This window comes from Varroa jacobsoni, unplaced genomic scaffold, assembly GCF_002532875.2.
Source record: "Varroa jacobsoni isolate VJ856 unplaced genomic scaffold, vjacob_1.0 scaffold_860, whole genome shotgun sequence".
Lineage (NCBI taxonomy): Eukaryota > Metazoa > Arthropoda > Arachnida > Mesostigmata > Varroidae > Varroa > Varroa jacobsoni.
In genome coordinates this window covers 31-15,272 of record NW_019213762.1, presented here as the reverse complement: position 1 = coordinate 15,272, position 15,242 = coordinate 31, and the positions used below count along the sequence as shown (strand labels likewise).

The following is a 15,242-nucleotide window of genomic DNA, read 5'->3' as shown; positions in this document are numbered from 1 at the left end:
TACCAAAGGGAGTCAGGAGCGCACGCAAAAATTCCAAATGAGAAACGAAATCGGTTACCGCGCGTAACGCGTTTGCCGTGTCGGATAGCTATTATTGGACTGTATCATACGTGGGCTTCACCTCCAAGCTGAGGTTCAAGTTGAGTAGACGACTAAAGTAGCGCTATACATGGAACAGCGATTGTCATTAACAACTTTCGCTGGCTGAGCTATATCGACTTCGTATACGAGTGTCTCATTTTGATTCGTCGACCATTTTCCCAATATGTTTGTATTTGTTTGTCCTCCATCGCCCCCTAGCCGGCCCCCGTGCTCTAGATCCGTTCTGTTAGAAAAGCTAGTTCTTTAAATGGTCTTGTCCGTTCGATCGGTCGACAGTGACCACCACGCTGCTGTTACTCCATTGCGATGGCATTCGACTTGCAGTACAGGACGCCACCTCTCCAGTAAAGAGTGCTACTAAGCATTTCTTTGGCCATATCATACATTCAGTAGAGTGACTGTGCCGTGTATTCGGTGTGATGGGTGGTTTTGGTCAGATTCGTGTGTACTTGTTCCGGGGTCGTTTCGGTATCATTCAGTCAGCCTCCATCTGGCCGCCGTCGTAGCTACTGCTCAAAGCATCATTTCTTCGTGTTTGTTGGTGATAGCGGCGGCTACATTTGCCAAGAGACCAAAGCTGGTTTGTGGCTCAACGACTTGGGTTGGTTCCCTGGTCGGTGGGAACACGTTGGCTCTGCTTCACTGGCCTATCAGTTTGCCTGTCTGCAACTTCTTGTCTCAACTCGTCATAGTCAATGATTGACAGGACGCGGGGTCTTGCGTGGACCATTCCATTGCTGCTGGATTGACGTTTCAGAGCTTCCCGGCCCCATTCCTCTTCGATACCTATTTTGTTGGCCTGCACAAACGCCAGTAGCCAGTCCGCTCCTTCCGTTCAATCCGTCGTCGCCCGTTCCGCTGTTGTTTCAGAGAGGTTGCGCCCTGCACAAATAGACAGATACACATACGCGCATCTCAGAAAAAGTTTCAGAAATCATCGGTGATAACGACAATGAGGACAGTGGCAATCCTCATACAACACTGGCACTAATGAGTGGGTCACAAGTGTCGTCTATCCCTGTTAGCTGGTGTCAAGGGGTCTGTTTCTGGCCATAACAGTTAACTGCGACTGCTTTTTGGTCGACAGAATCCAAATATCGCCAAATAATCGCTGCTTACGTTAATAAAATGTTGTACCCGCCAGATCCTATTGGATTATTTCACCCGAGGCGGTAGCCGGACTTTCTTTCATCTTATCTTTGTTAGCGCCGTCCAGCTCCCTCTGACGGTGGGTGCAAGAACGCATCCCTACGACATCCGGTAGATATTATCTATTTCGGATAAACCGCAATAGATTACTAGCCCATGCAGCTATTATGATGGTGCCAGTGAATACAGGCGTACTTCTGAGAGCCACCAGAATACGGGAAAAGTAGACGATGAGGAAAAATAAAATACACCCTATATTTTATAGCTTATACAACGACATCATACTTGAATAAATCTTCCTTGGATATTTTTATCACAACTATACTGACTGTTTTTGCTCGCTTCTTCTCTCTTTGGTAATGGCGAAGGATTCTTTACCACTATATTGCTTGTAGGTCTATTACTATAAACCAATTACAATGCACAGTTCAATGATTAAGTATGAGCGAGCTGAAGGCGAGCTAAAAGGGGGGTGCTATCTACAGAAAGATCAGGCTGTTGAACAAGTATCAGCCGTTTTTCTAGCTGGATAACTTTAAAGTCACATATCTCAAGTCATACAAGTCGCGTCGGGTCGCCATTGGTCTCATCGAAAAACTGAGGTATGGTAGTAGGCGATGGGCTAAACTCGTTGGAACGCCTTTATTCAGGCTTGAGATTGAGCAACTTGAAGATAAAGGGGATGTCTGTGAAAACTCGTTCGTTGTATTTTACAATTTTTACGATAAAGGACACAAATGCTACCCAAGCCCACAAAAATATGCTGTTTACGATCAAGATGCACTATGGTTGGTTTCGTTCTATAACTTTAGATGTGACAGATGCCTCTTGTAGTGGTTGGCCAATTACGAGAAAAGTTGACGACGTTACTGCGGAAGTTAAGTGACACCGGCTCGTAAATGGCCATGACATCTCCAAACAACTAAGCATTCATCATCTCAGTTCATACTGGTTCATCGAGGCTTGAAAAAAAAATGCTCGATGTCCAAGTCCCACACCGAGCGGCGTAAAAGATCACAGTGCGAAATTCTATAAAAATGTGATGTAATCGGGTCATTTCTAAAAGCATTTAATTGCAGGTGATGAAAACTGGGTCACATGCGGCGATGAAAAAAAAAGAACAAATATTCTCCATAGTGTGTGGCAAAGCTTAAACTGACGCCCAGAAAGATGATGCAGAAAGGCATAGTGCACTAGGTGTCGCTGCCGTCTAGCAGAATGATTAATTCGAATCTCTAATGTCAACAACTAACAAAATTGCAAGAAACTCTTCCACCATGCCAGCGTCGGACCACATATATACCCGGCAAACCCATGGTGAGAAATCTGCTGCATCCGCCTGATAGTCCGGATCTTCCACTGCCGGACACCAGTCATCTACTAGGTCTCTGCGGATTTTTTTAATGAATGGATTTTAAATTTAGCTTCGGTGGAAGGATGCGAAAATCGTTTGTCACAACTTCTTGCCTGGAAACCACACAAGTTCTACAGTGACTGTACTATGGCGTTACCAGAAGAATGGCAAAAGGATCAAACGGCGCGTATTTCGTTGAGCACTATTATTTAGAAATATTTAATTGGCTTAATTTTAAGTTAAGAACGGTCAGTATGGCTCAATGTTATATTTGTAGACCTACAGCACTGGCGTGCACGAACGCTTTATGTAAATAAACGTGAAACGCTCTGTATAATTTATGTGAAATTAGACAACGAGAGCTATAATAGCTCACGGTCGAATATTGATCATCTGTTTATTTCCAACGTGTTTTCGGTGTTCCAATCATTAGCTAGGTACTCTAAGGTAGAGCTGTCTTCTCTACGATGCACGAAGTGATATAAACGACAGCCAACATGGACATAATGACGAATCGTGGAGAAGGTCACCAAGTGCCGTGACGGCGAACCGATCATTTCGCCTATGCATGAGACGGCAGTCGGGCCAGCAGCTAACTGACCTCAATCTAGATGATCAATGCCTCACTGAGAGCCATCACCTTCCACCATATTCATATTTAAGCAATATTGGCCCCTCGCGGATACTCGGTATTTCCTAGTGGTTTTTCCAGGTGGCCAACCCAACAACAGAGGAGCATGACAAAACAAGATAGGGAACGCCCCGGGAAGTGACACGATGTAGAGCAAGTCTCCTCGATATTGGGTCCTCGACCTTCAGCCAAATTTGGGTCAGTCATCTCAGTAAAATAGCAATGATAGTTGTTTGTATCCTGGCACTGCCAGTATCTGCCTAAAACACAACTAGAAAGTTATGTTACTTGTAATAATGTGATGATAGAGTGATCAAACTGGCTTAATCACGTTCATTCCAGCTTGTTGGGTTACCTGGGATAGAGCTGATTGTGTGGACGAGGGGGACTCTTGTAGCATCCCCACTCATCGCAAACTATGGGAGGACGTTGGCGTAGTAAATCACCATATTATAGCCAATGCTTCCGTGCCATGAAAATATCAGTACGTAATCTGTAACAATTTGCTATTACCGGCGCAATTCTTTCGCTTCGCGTACTTCATTAAGAACAGGAGCCACTGCGACGTACTAGATAAATACTGAACAATGATAATTTGTCGTTTGTTTAAAGATCTTTCGTTTTAATCATAACAGAGGTGATAATTAAGCAGCTCACAGTTGTCCTGCGAAATACGTACATTTTATCGACGTTTTTTCATCTAGTTTTTTTTTTATCCGGCTCTTCGTTTTGTCCGCCCGTAATAGGATGCACGGCCGGCAGTTTATGCGCGGCATGCTCCAAATAAATCAGAAGGAGACCGTTTTATACAAAACTTCCACTCAGTCGAAGCGTTATTTCATCGCCGATCTGCTTTTTCGTAGATCAAACGCTTCACCATCCCGTGCGTGCCCTTCTTTTTAGTAAAACGATAAAGTATATTGGTTACTTTTGTTCGCTACTACATTTTGTACATAAGAACAGTGACTCACGTAGTTTTCACCGTTGCATCTCGTCATGCCGTATAATGACCACCAGCATTTTGCTGCCTATCTGTTGTTGTTATTCAAAACCTTGTTGAAACTTAAGTGACCGAGTGATCCATATTTAGACACAAACGCGTCGGAGTATACATATCATATGCGTATAGACGTATTGGCTGCGCCAACTCACTGAGCTGAAGCCAAATGAACGTTCTAGATTAAGGACGCATAATGCAAGAACTGCTTCAGTGTCCTAATCTATAAAACAAAGAAAAAAAATCCTGTTCTACAGAGACATTTTTGCATGTAACTGTGCCATTTAACAAAGTCGAAGACAATTTAAATTTGGCGCCGAAATATGTAAAGTCCATTATTTAACCGGACAAAAAGGTAGATACTTGTATTGCTTCACACATATTGCATTTGTAGGACCGTGTATTGGTATTTAGCGGAACTGGCAATCCAGCTGGGGATTCCTTACTTTTACAGCCAGGATACTGTCTAAAGTCAAAAACACGACGCTGATATGGATTTACACAAGGCGCATATTCATCAGCTGAATCAATTTGTAGGGTCGTTACGTGTTTTCTTGGGGCTGACTACAAATTAGCTGTGAAAAATTGAAGTCCGGGGTGGTTTTTGTCAAAGCATTGTTATCTATTCCAGAATCTCGACAAATGGAAGTCTGCCCGTCGTCAACGTGTACCAGAACGCCTCCTAAGCCGGGCCGAAGAAGCTAAACGCCTTATGGAAGAAGAAGAAGCCCGTCAGATTCGCAAAGTGAAAACTTTTTCCGAGATGATGCAGCAACGACAGAGTCGCCAGCAGGCTTCTCCTCACCTTGGGTATAACCTAAGTTTTTTCAGCCAGGAGCATATAGCGAACCATAATGAAAATAACGTCCAGTAAGTATTTAGTTTTTACTGCAATACTCCCGATGCTAATTAGCATACTAATTAATAATTGAAAGCTAAAGCACAATAATCCGACTAAGCACATAAGTAGTAGATGCCAACAAATATTAAATCTTACAATACGGTTTATAATGTTTTCATCGTATTTTTTATTTTGTCGTCTCGTCATTTGTCCCCAAATGCTTCTGTCGTTTTAGCTTTGATGAGGAAAATAAAGAGAATGGTCTTGCGGCGGGTCACAAACGTCTAACAACGGCAGATTCTGTGGATAGCCAATCGGAGGATAAATCATCCGACGCCAACTCCGAAGAGCGCCTAGGTTCTGAAGGCTCTCAAGGCTCTGAAGAAAGGCTCGCATCTCCGATAAACCCGTGGATAGCGGATTCGGGAGTCGATTCGCTTAGCGGAAGTGGAAGTGTAGTAAGTGCTGCCAATTATTCAGAAAGAGACCAAATGAGGCCTGCTGCATCTTCTGCGGCAACCAACGAGTTGGGCAGACAGTTGGTCACATCTGCAGTGCAGCCTCGGCCGCCGTCCGCGCTTCCCGGGTCAGCTTTACCCAAAGATGAAACCCCGTCAAATTCCAATGAGGTTATCATTCGCCTCTCCATTAACCCATCGTCTGACATCTTCGGCTTTTCACTCACTCAGGACGGCCAAAAGGTCATAGTCGAGTCCGTTGATGAAGGTTGGTGATTAGTGTAAATTATTACGAAAATTCTCAATTTGCACCAATTTTGTTCTTACATAGACGAATAGTAGCAGAGACATCTATAACTATTCTCTAGTAATTCCTTTTTTGATTGGCTTGGTTCCACTTAGATGGTGTGGCGGGCCTCGCAGGACTGAAACAGGGAGATGAAGTTATTTCACTTAATGGAGTTCTAGCCGACTCTCCAGGGAGTGTGCCGTCGTCAATGGATCTTGCCCTGATGACTGGGCAGCTCGAAATGGTCATTTACCGGGTCGATACGCAAGCAGAAGAAAGCCCCGAGCAAGTTGAGCGCAGAACGAACTTTAAAATGAAGCTGGCAAAATTCTGTTCGGGGCAAGTTGGACAGAATCAGATCGAGGATAACAGTGACAAGGTAATTGCAGCGGCTGTGGCAAACGAAGTTATCATCGAACCAAAACTCGTAGAGAGACGAAAATCGCAACTATTTATTCAGGCTTTACAGCTCGAGCAGGACGAAGAACGGGACAAGGAGCAGGAACCGACCAGACCGATCCCCGTCGACGTACCGGTCGAAGAACAGTTAGTACTTAAACGGAAGAACTCACTTTCTAAGTCACTTGCTGAAACCGCGATGGAGAAAAAGTCTCCTGTCGAAGAAATCGAGCCACAAATTATCGAACGCAAAAAAGCTGAGTTCATCCGTCAGGCGAGCTCCGATAATATGGTAAGAAAAATTGACGTCATGTCTGAAATCAGTGTCGAGCAACATCTTGTTTTGCAACGCAAAGCTTCGATTGAAAATGCTTCACAACGAACAGACGATATCAGAGTTGTAGAGTTGCCTTCAGTAGCGGTGGCACAACTCAAAGCGTCGATTGAAAACAGCGGTGGAAGTTTATCGGGTGAGTCTCAACCAAGCAAATCCAAGACGCCGTCCGTCGACATCGAAACCACATTGGAAGAGCGCAAAGCAAGCTTTTTCGAGCATTCGGGAACGCGCGTCGAACGAACGACCGTTGAGCTGAATATCGAACCGAAACTAATCGAACAACGGAAGGCCAACTTTCTTGGAAGTGCTGAAGCTGCGCAGAAGACCGAACGTAACCTTGACTTGGACATCCAACCCAAGTTGATCGAACAACGAAAGGCAAATTTTCTTGAGAACGCAACCAAAAGAGGGAAAACGGTGCAGCAGATTGACATTGAACCGAAGACTGTTGAAAGAAAGCTGATGGCACTGCAGATTAACTCCGATATGGCTCCGGCGCAGTTCTTGTCAGACCAGCGCAAAGTTGAGTTAACCTTAAATAGTATGCAGTCGAAACCCAAAATCGAGGTAGCCATTGAGCCTGACCTAATTCGCAAACGCAAGGAAGCTCTCTTCTGTTCGTCCTCGACGACGAACGATATTGAGAGACGACGCGCTAAGTTGGCTAACATCGAAGCCGAAGTCTATGGAACTCCGATGCAAGAGGGGAAGCCTACATGTGCACCCCCCGTAAACACTATTCTTGTACCGGCAGGGGACAAAAAGCGTTCCGACGAGGAACACGTTCTGTTGGATATTAGACTGGGCTCCGAGGTCTATCCTGTTCAATCGCCAACCGACCATTCGGAGAGTACGATTAGTGAAGAATCCCGAAGCGCCAGCTCAACAACAACGACAATAACAGAGATACAGCGAGAAGTGGGCAACGCCATGCTATCTTCAGTGGCTTCAAGCTCCCTGTTTTCGCCCGTCTCTGAGCGCAACGAGTCGCCGGCACACTTATCTGACCTTTCGCCCGATAGCGAAAGCGCGCCTGTTTCTAGACCCAACAAAACGAACAGATCGGTACATATTGAGGTAGACTCATCTCCGGATAGTAAACTCATCGACTTTAATGATACTGGCTCGCTTGGAACATCAACCAAATCTTCACCAAAAACAGATCAGGGGAACATGGTTGCTCGGTCACCAGAACATGGGTTAGCTAACCCGCCTGCAGATACGGTCAGTCCCCCTAATCCTGATCCATTGCATCGAATTAAGGCCGCCGGTCAGACACTATGGAACAAGGAAAAAGAAAAAGCCCGTGTTGCATTGCATACTGATGACGCCATTGCCAGAGACGGGGATTCCCAAATTGTTCAAATTAAACATGATGCAGTCATCTCAGGACAGTATCCCCAGCATAATGCAGACGGCTGGAAAGAGTCAGGAGTCAGCTACACAATGCCGGTACGTATTTTTCTCCTTATTATTCACATTCACACTATATTTGAATTAGTTAGCAATCTAAGCAAAGAATAAGGAAATGTGTAATAAAAAATCTAGTTGGGACACGGCACAGCCACGATGTCCTATTCCTCTTCATATCATAGCAACTGTACCGCAGGAATATATGTATATGTTGTTGTTGTCTACATAGGCGCAGGGTTCTGATTCTGCGGTACGACGTGATATAGAAAGAGATAACACGACCCATCAAACACCGATTCAGCACTTCAGCTCTCGCCAGCAACTGCAGGTCGAAGCAGAAGTTCAGGTGAAGAGTTCGCCTATGCAGGAACCTTATGAAAACGTCGAAATGATTGCTTCCGGTTCTGGTGAACAACTTTACCAGGTGTCTACAAGCAGTGCTGGTAATTTCGATGTGTACAACCAGTTGCCATCTCAACCCCCAAAGGGCATCAAGAAGGGACCCGCGCCTGCGCCTCCTACAAATATGACGCCTTACAACCCCACAGAAGAACTGTACGAAAATGCGCCTCAGCTGAACCGCGCTCAGCACATGTACCGCGGTCCATATTATCAGCAGACGGCTGCCGGAATGTCTGCCAGTGCAAGACAGATGGTACAAATGGCCACGACTGTCACGACAAGCCAGGCTAATTTGCCGAATACCCAGGCTAGTTTGCAGGGTAGCCAGGCGCGATTTGGCCTAGCCCCTATAGATCAGGAGCAGATGTATGGGGATTTGCGACGACCAGCAGTGCACGAAAGTCCGGGTTACAATGACATGTCAATGATCAGGCGTCGCGAGAATCCCATACTTCGGCAGGAAAGGAAAAGTTACCACGAGGGTACGGTCAATTACCCAGGTTATGACTACATGCAGCATTTGCAGCAGCAAAAGCAGTCGACCCCCTCCTCAGGGTATCCATGCACTGAAGACATCTATGAAAACACGCGCAAATACGCAAAATCCTGCGAGGATATTTACGCAAATAGCAATCAACTAGCCAGAACAGGTGCAACGACAAATTCACATCTCCTGGGGGGAAAGACAGGTGGCGAGTTACCACTGTCCGGTGCTAACGCCAGCGGCTATGGCCAGGAGATTTACGAAAATGTCGAAACCTATGCCAAGACGAGAGATTATCTGAACAATCTACGAAAGCCCTCCGTGGCGGAAGACTTTTATGAAGCACCAAGAGTGGCACACGAACAAGGAAGAATTCTATCGGCTTCTGTTAACAAACCAACTCTCGACGCCATACAAAGGTATGTATATATGTATAGTCAACAGTATCTGCTTTTTGTATCGTACGCACACACTGGCCTGCTGAATAAGCGAGGCTATGAAGGCAGATATGAAATCTCACTGTTAGACGAACATTTCCAAGCGAGTCTTTATAGAAATGTTTTTGAACATTATCAGTCAACTTCCAATGTTTTTTTAGCTGGGGACGCCCATATCGAGTAACAGTATAACTGGCCCGATGGAATCAACAAGTTATACAACACTTTGTAATTTCTTGCATATATTCATCGCTGTTTTGATCGAAACCGCAACTTACGCAAGTTTGCGAGTAAAGCCCAAGCTTAACACAGTTTGAAATGGAAGACTGCATATCAAACGATGGACTACATAGCCATTGTGGCCAGTATGGGGAAGGCTGGTTATTTACAGGCATCTCTATAGATAAGCAAGTACAAAAATTGCGTACGCGTAGCAATATTAGAACAGTGAATAATATATTTCCGCATTCGTCTTTAGTATTCCTAGCATCGCCATGCATTGACGGAATAAGCTGGCCATGATTTGCAAAGTTGAAGCTTGAAAAATACTCTTTGGAGATTCCAAAAAGAAAGCGGAATGTGTTTCGGTAGATAGGCAGATTTTTGTAAGGCGTGAAACTGTTTGATAAAGCGTGTGTCAGGTAACGACGAAATATGTAAATCTATTTACAGGAAAACTTAAAAAAACAATTATTCTTTAAGGAAGCAATCATACGAGTAAAAGTTACCACTGACTAGTAGGTCAAAGGGTACTTGTTCTATTACTACGGGTTGAAGAGGGTTCGTGTTGCCGCTTAGTCGACTAACAGCATAATGAAGGAAAGAACATAAGTCCCTCAAATAAATTTTGTTTCAATGAAAAATTTGCCTATTTGACAAGCAAACTGGATCAAATGGTATTGCAGGTCACGCAGTCAACCGTATATAGGAGGCGTAGGGCCCACGGCAGAGCCGAAGCTCATAGTGCAACGGAAAAGTGCGGACAATCTTCCGGACGAACCACGTCAGCTTACTGCTGAGCTCGGTGCGAAAAAAAAACCTCAACAGGATAGCAAGTGTGTATAAACTGCATGAACAAACGTCAACTTCATAAGTGCTCTTCTTTATCTATTGCGCATACCTGTCTATAATATAACAAGTTGTCTTACATAAATAGTAAATAGTCCTTAATCCGATTCCGCTGCAGGTCCTTCAACGCTAACCACTGGCTAATTCAGGAGGCGGAGCTGCGGCGACAACTAGAAGCCCAAAATCTTGGCTACGCAGGCCAGAGTTCTTCTCAGCTAACGGGATCGTTGCCCGTGTGCTATGCAGGTCACGTTCCTGCAACAAGTGGTAGTGTCTCACATGTCTCCAATCACACAAACCAGTTACAAGTTACTTCGGCTTCAACGCCGGTGTTAATGTCAAGCGTGCCTATCAGTGGTCGTGCCGGCGTTGGTAATATGCCCCCGTTATCGGAGGAGCTTGGATCTGCTTCCACGATGCCTGCACTGTCCGGTCCCCAGAGAAAAGCCGTCGCCCCACAGAACGGGCACTCGGTGGCAAACATGGTAACGCCAGCATCAAACGATCCTGTTTCAGAGCTTGGGATTTCTGGCAAGTGAGTAGAGACGTTGAAAACTACCTCTAAACGCTGTAAACTGAACAGATCATTTTGGAATTCGTTTCGTGTTCCATCTTGCGAACGTTCATTACATAACGTTTAAATAATAAGTCGGCATCTGTTTCTATCAGTCGCTGTTCGTATTGTCGATATGATACAGGATAATTACTTGCTACGATAAGCTTTAAAAATTCATTCTGTCGATCAGCTACGAGCGCTGACTAAGGAACGTTTTCCCTAAGGTAGTATTGAATCTGTTTTAGGAAGAGATGCTCACTCTGCTCGCAGGAACTTGGCCGTGGAGCAGCAATGGTTATTGAATCCCTACAGCTTCATTTTCACCTAGCTTGTTTCCGCTGCTGCGTGTGTCGCCAGCGTCTAGGAAATGGGACCTGCGGAACGGACGTGCGGGTACGCAACTCGAAACTGCACTGCCATAACTGCAATTCGTACGATGAAGGTACTGTGATAAAATGCAAACTTGATCAGAGCGTTCATCGGACAAATATATAACACACTTAGAATCATAATACCTGGAAAGCTCGAAACGTCCTTAACCCGTCTCAGTCCTTAGCAATAGCCACAACGGCAGAGTGACACCGTCCAAGCTGACTGGTAACGTGTTCCCTGACAATGTTTTTCAGCTGGCTTGAAATATAGCCGAGTGTAATCGACATCAACAGGATGATCGAAGCCTTCGGTACAATGTCTTCACAACGAAGAAAACCATTCTAAGCAGGTCGGCAGCACAAGTAAATAACACAGCCATCGACAACATATATCTATGGAAAAGGATATGTATGTCCACCTGTTAGCTACGGGAGGCTTGTCAATTGTACAGCGGCTGCGCCTAGCAAGTGATGAAGAATGCTAATTGTGAAAGACAGTGCCTTGAAAACACGGCTCGTTATCGTTTACCTTCTTTCTCCGTATCGCAGGCCGGCGACATGATATAGGCTCGAGTCTCGCCCGCTCTGATTGAGGTTGACAGATTGTCGACTAACGACTCTAACCAATCGACACTTCAGCATTTAACATAAATACTTTACCATGTTTGTATAAAATACGTTTAGAACATATTACAGATTTTAAAATAAAATCACTGTATAAAACGCTACACAAAAATTATTTTCGGGTACGCGTTTTCATTTATAGTTTTATAAAAACACGTATTGGGCTGGCTAGTACAGCATAGATTGATAGCTGTTTTTCATGGGACGCAAATCTCCATTGGACTGCAGGTTTACTGATTCGAGACAATGGAATGAAACATTGTAATCTTTTCTATACGTACTTAGCTTGTGTCAAGGTTAGGGGCAAGGACGCCACTAGCATGGCGCTTTAAACATGATCTGTTGAACGGAATATTCAACAAAGACCGAACTCAAAAATTGATTCTATTATTATGATCAGGATCCGATACAGCCTTATTATAACAGACAGCGCAAATTCAATACTTTGTCGAGGATATTTTCAGCGAGGATATTTCAGAAATTTTCAATTGCATCATTTTCACTTGGACCATTGACCTGTTGAATTAATTCTTCTGATTTTTGCATTGAAATGGCCTTGAATACTTTTAGGACAGCTTTTATCATCTACGAAGCGAAATGAGCTCTGCTGAATCTATATCCGCAGAGTACGATAAGCTCTCTCTGACTGGATTCTATAATACACTCGTTTGTTGTTCTCGTCGTCCATCTTTGTACCGATACAGACAAAAAGTATCGTTTTCTGCTTCAAACTACGAAAGTAAAGACACCAGAAAATAAATAGTTCATTCGAACGAAACAAAAGTGTACCACGAGCATCTATTAGTACCACATGATTTAACTATCCGGTTCGTTATGGAAATGCAAATTTCGATCAAAAGAAGAGAAACTGACATCGATAAGTTCTACTTGTGTTGTAAGTACGGTTAAAGTAACGTATCTATTTACATTTATAACAAATACAATTGACATAACTCATTTTTTTGCCGTATGATTCTTCAGTATAGTTGAGTAGAGTACAGAGTACATACTATACCAACAGCTCATTAACCCACAGACAATACAAGGCCCAATACTAGGCAGGTAATGGGTACGTGCACTCGTACGCTTTCAACAATGGCACAGTTCATGTGATAGGTAATCAGCTGTCCGAAGCGGGCAGTACATCTCGCTATCAACTGATGTCTTCCTTCAACCGATGAGCACCGGACATAGTAATATAGACAGTCCTATAAAAGTCGGAGAGTAACGAATAGCTCCCAAAGCTGAACAGGGCGTTGATATGAATATATTATGCTCCGCATTGTTGTCGCACGTCACGATGAAAATATTGTACGCCATCTCGGCCTGCGATGGCCGATTGCAGCGGATGAAAATCTACAAAAAAATATATTTGATTAGACTTTTTTTTTAGGTGGTCGATTATTTGCAGACACTTGCTATAGACCTCACGTATAAAACCTGAAATCCTGAAAATTAAGCGCTCTGTACTACTAAGGGTTGACCATCCTATGAAAATCTAACAAAAGTACGGCATCCATTCTCTCCTACCTGACGTACTTTTTTCAATGTATATTCTTGCATAGAAAAGCATTTATGTTGAACAACATATATTCTTGGCATATATTCTCCTAATTATGTGTACGCTCTTCGTTTTTTTTTAACACTTTCGATGAAAGCTGCTTTTCAACTACGCCTTAAAGTTTTATCAGTCGAAGAGTGTACGAAACCGTGCGTTTACCGGCCGATTTCTTAGGGTTAAGCCTTTCTGGGTGACTGAGTGGATAGAGAAGTTCACCGAGGTCGACCTGCATACAAAGATAAAGAGCTGCATGTCTGCGAGTAAAACATGGTATACGCATCATATTGTCATTTACTCCGTTATTTATTTCTGTTAGGAGTCTTGCAGTCAGAGTTTGACCGGCAACGTTTAATATGTGAACCATAAAAAGCGTGCGTCTTATACACTATCGAACTCCTTTCGAACGAATCCCTTTTAATACTCCTTCTTAGACAGAGGAGGTAACATAAAACAGGTAGCCCAGAGAGGCCTGTTGCAATAAAATAAACACCAGTCTCGAAGAATAATTTATACCCGAGGGTCGCGTGATGGCTTGTAATGCTTCCACTAAACTCCTAACAGTTAGGGTATTCGATTACCTGAAAAGCCTAACTGGAATAACATTGTCGTTGTTAATGAGTAGATGTTGTTCAATACACATAGGGAAATTCTTCTGATCTTTAGGTGGCTTCACACGACCAACAATTGGAAAAGTGGATATGAACACGGCTTTTTCCAGGAACGACAGGGGCATTTCTCGTCTGTTTTCGGTATCGCTATCAGACTTAAAGCTGTGGTCCACGAAATACAGGTTGACCTAAGGGGTTAGCAGATGGAACCTTGGTTAGGTGTCGCATCTAAAACACAATTACACTCGCCTAAAGCACCTATGCAAATAAAATCTGTTAAGATGAACCTTTGAACTTTGTCGTGAACATCAGCAGAAATTACCTAACAAAATTTTCTCAGAAACTTCAAGAGAAAATCCCAAGAGGAAACAATGCTAACGGAATTAAGGCTGATTACTTAATAAACGCACAGAACTAAGTAGCATAGAAACGTGCTTACAAGTCTGAAGTGCGGTCGTTAGAACACTCTGCTTTAATCTAAAAATACTGATTTCTACCACCTCTGATGAAGAACATTATGATAATACTTTGTTGTTGTGGTAACGAACCATCCGGTCTGTTTTGCCAACAGCCTGATAGTATTAATGAATGGAACGGGTTGAAGTAGTGTCATCCAAAGCCCTTTTCCATATTCGTTGGTATCAACGCTTGCGTCAAGGCGTTACCACTATTAAATTGCTTTAGTAGCTTATCCCACCGGTCAGCTTCAGTTATGAAATTGAATTGAGGCTGGCCCCGAGCAAGTCAACAACCGTTCCTAGCTTCTAGTTAATTGGAATTAGCGTACATTTGAACGCAGTGCTATAGCGTATGTCTTAAAGATATTGATGCTGATTTTGTCTACTTGTCGAATGTGGCGCTGTTGTCGTTGTTATTGCTAGCGTTATCGCCTCTGATGTTATATGAGCGAATGTCACTATGGCCACGGCTGTTATGGCTGTCAATGCAAAAATTGGTCAGCCCAGTAAGTGGTCGCCTAATTTTAACTGCTTCTGTTGCGCCACTTTGGCTCGATGTTGACGCTACGAATTTGACACGATAAAATTGGACCGACGTTTGGTCATCGAATACCGCAGTCTCATATATGCCGTAGGCCTGCCGCTATGACCTTTCTTCGCGTACTGAAAATATTTTTTTAGGCTGATTTTTACCAGTGGAACG

The 15,242-nt window shown here is 43.8% G+C and overlaps 1 protein-coding gene and 1 long non-coding RNA gene across 5 annotated transcripts in view; one reads left to right on the top strand and one right to left on the bottom strand.

Annotated features, from left to right (window-relative positions):
- Positions 1–12,027, top strand: part of smash (smallish) — a 66,790-nt gene extending 54,763 nt beyond the window's left edge. For 3 of the 4 annotated variants that reach the window (XM_022840400.2, XM_022840403.2, XM_022840406.2), the window contains 8 exons: positions 4,865–5,103; positions 5,310–5,800; positions 5,935–8,009; positions 8,200–9,275; positions 10,199–10,348; positions 10,480–10,896; positions 11,163–11,359; positions 11,544–12,027. In XM_022840400.2, the coding sequence (XP_022696135.1) occupies positions 4,865–5,103; positions 5,310–5,800; positions 5,935–8,009; positions 8,200–9,275; positions 10,199–10,348; positions 10,480–10,896; positions 11,163–11,359; positions 11,544–11,569 (4,671 nt within the window). In that variant the 3' untranslated portion in view covers positions 11,570–12,027. The remainder of the gene's footprint in view (positions 1–4,864; positions 5,104–5,309; positions 5,801–5,934; positions 8,010–8,199; positions 9,276–10,198; positions 10,349–10,479; positions 10,897–11,162; positions 11,360–11,543) is intronic. The other variant, XM_022840401.2, reaches the window with a different exon arrangement.
- A 641-nt stretch (positions 12,028–12,668) lies between these two features.
- Positions 12,669–14,659, bottom strand: LOC111264467 (uncharacterized). The gene is made up of 3 exons (XR_002682883.1): positions 14,521–14,659; positions 14,052–14,269; positions 12,669–13,268 (listed from the first exon to the last, which is right to left on the bottom strand). It is a non-coding gene; the product is annotated as an uncharacterized LOC111264467 (long non-coding RNA).
- Between the last annotated feature and the right edge of the window lie 583 nt (positions 14,660–15,242).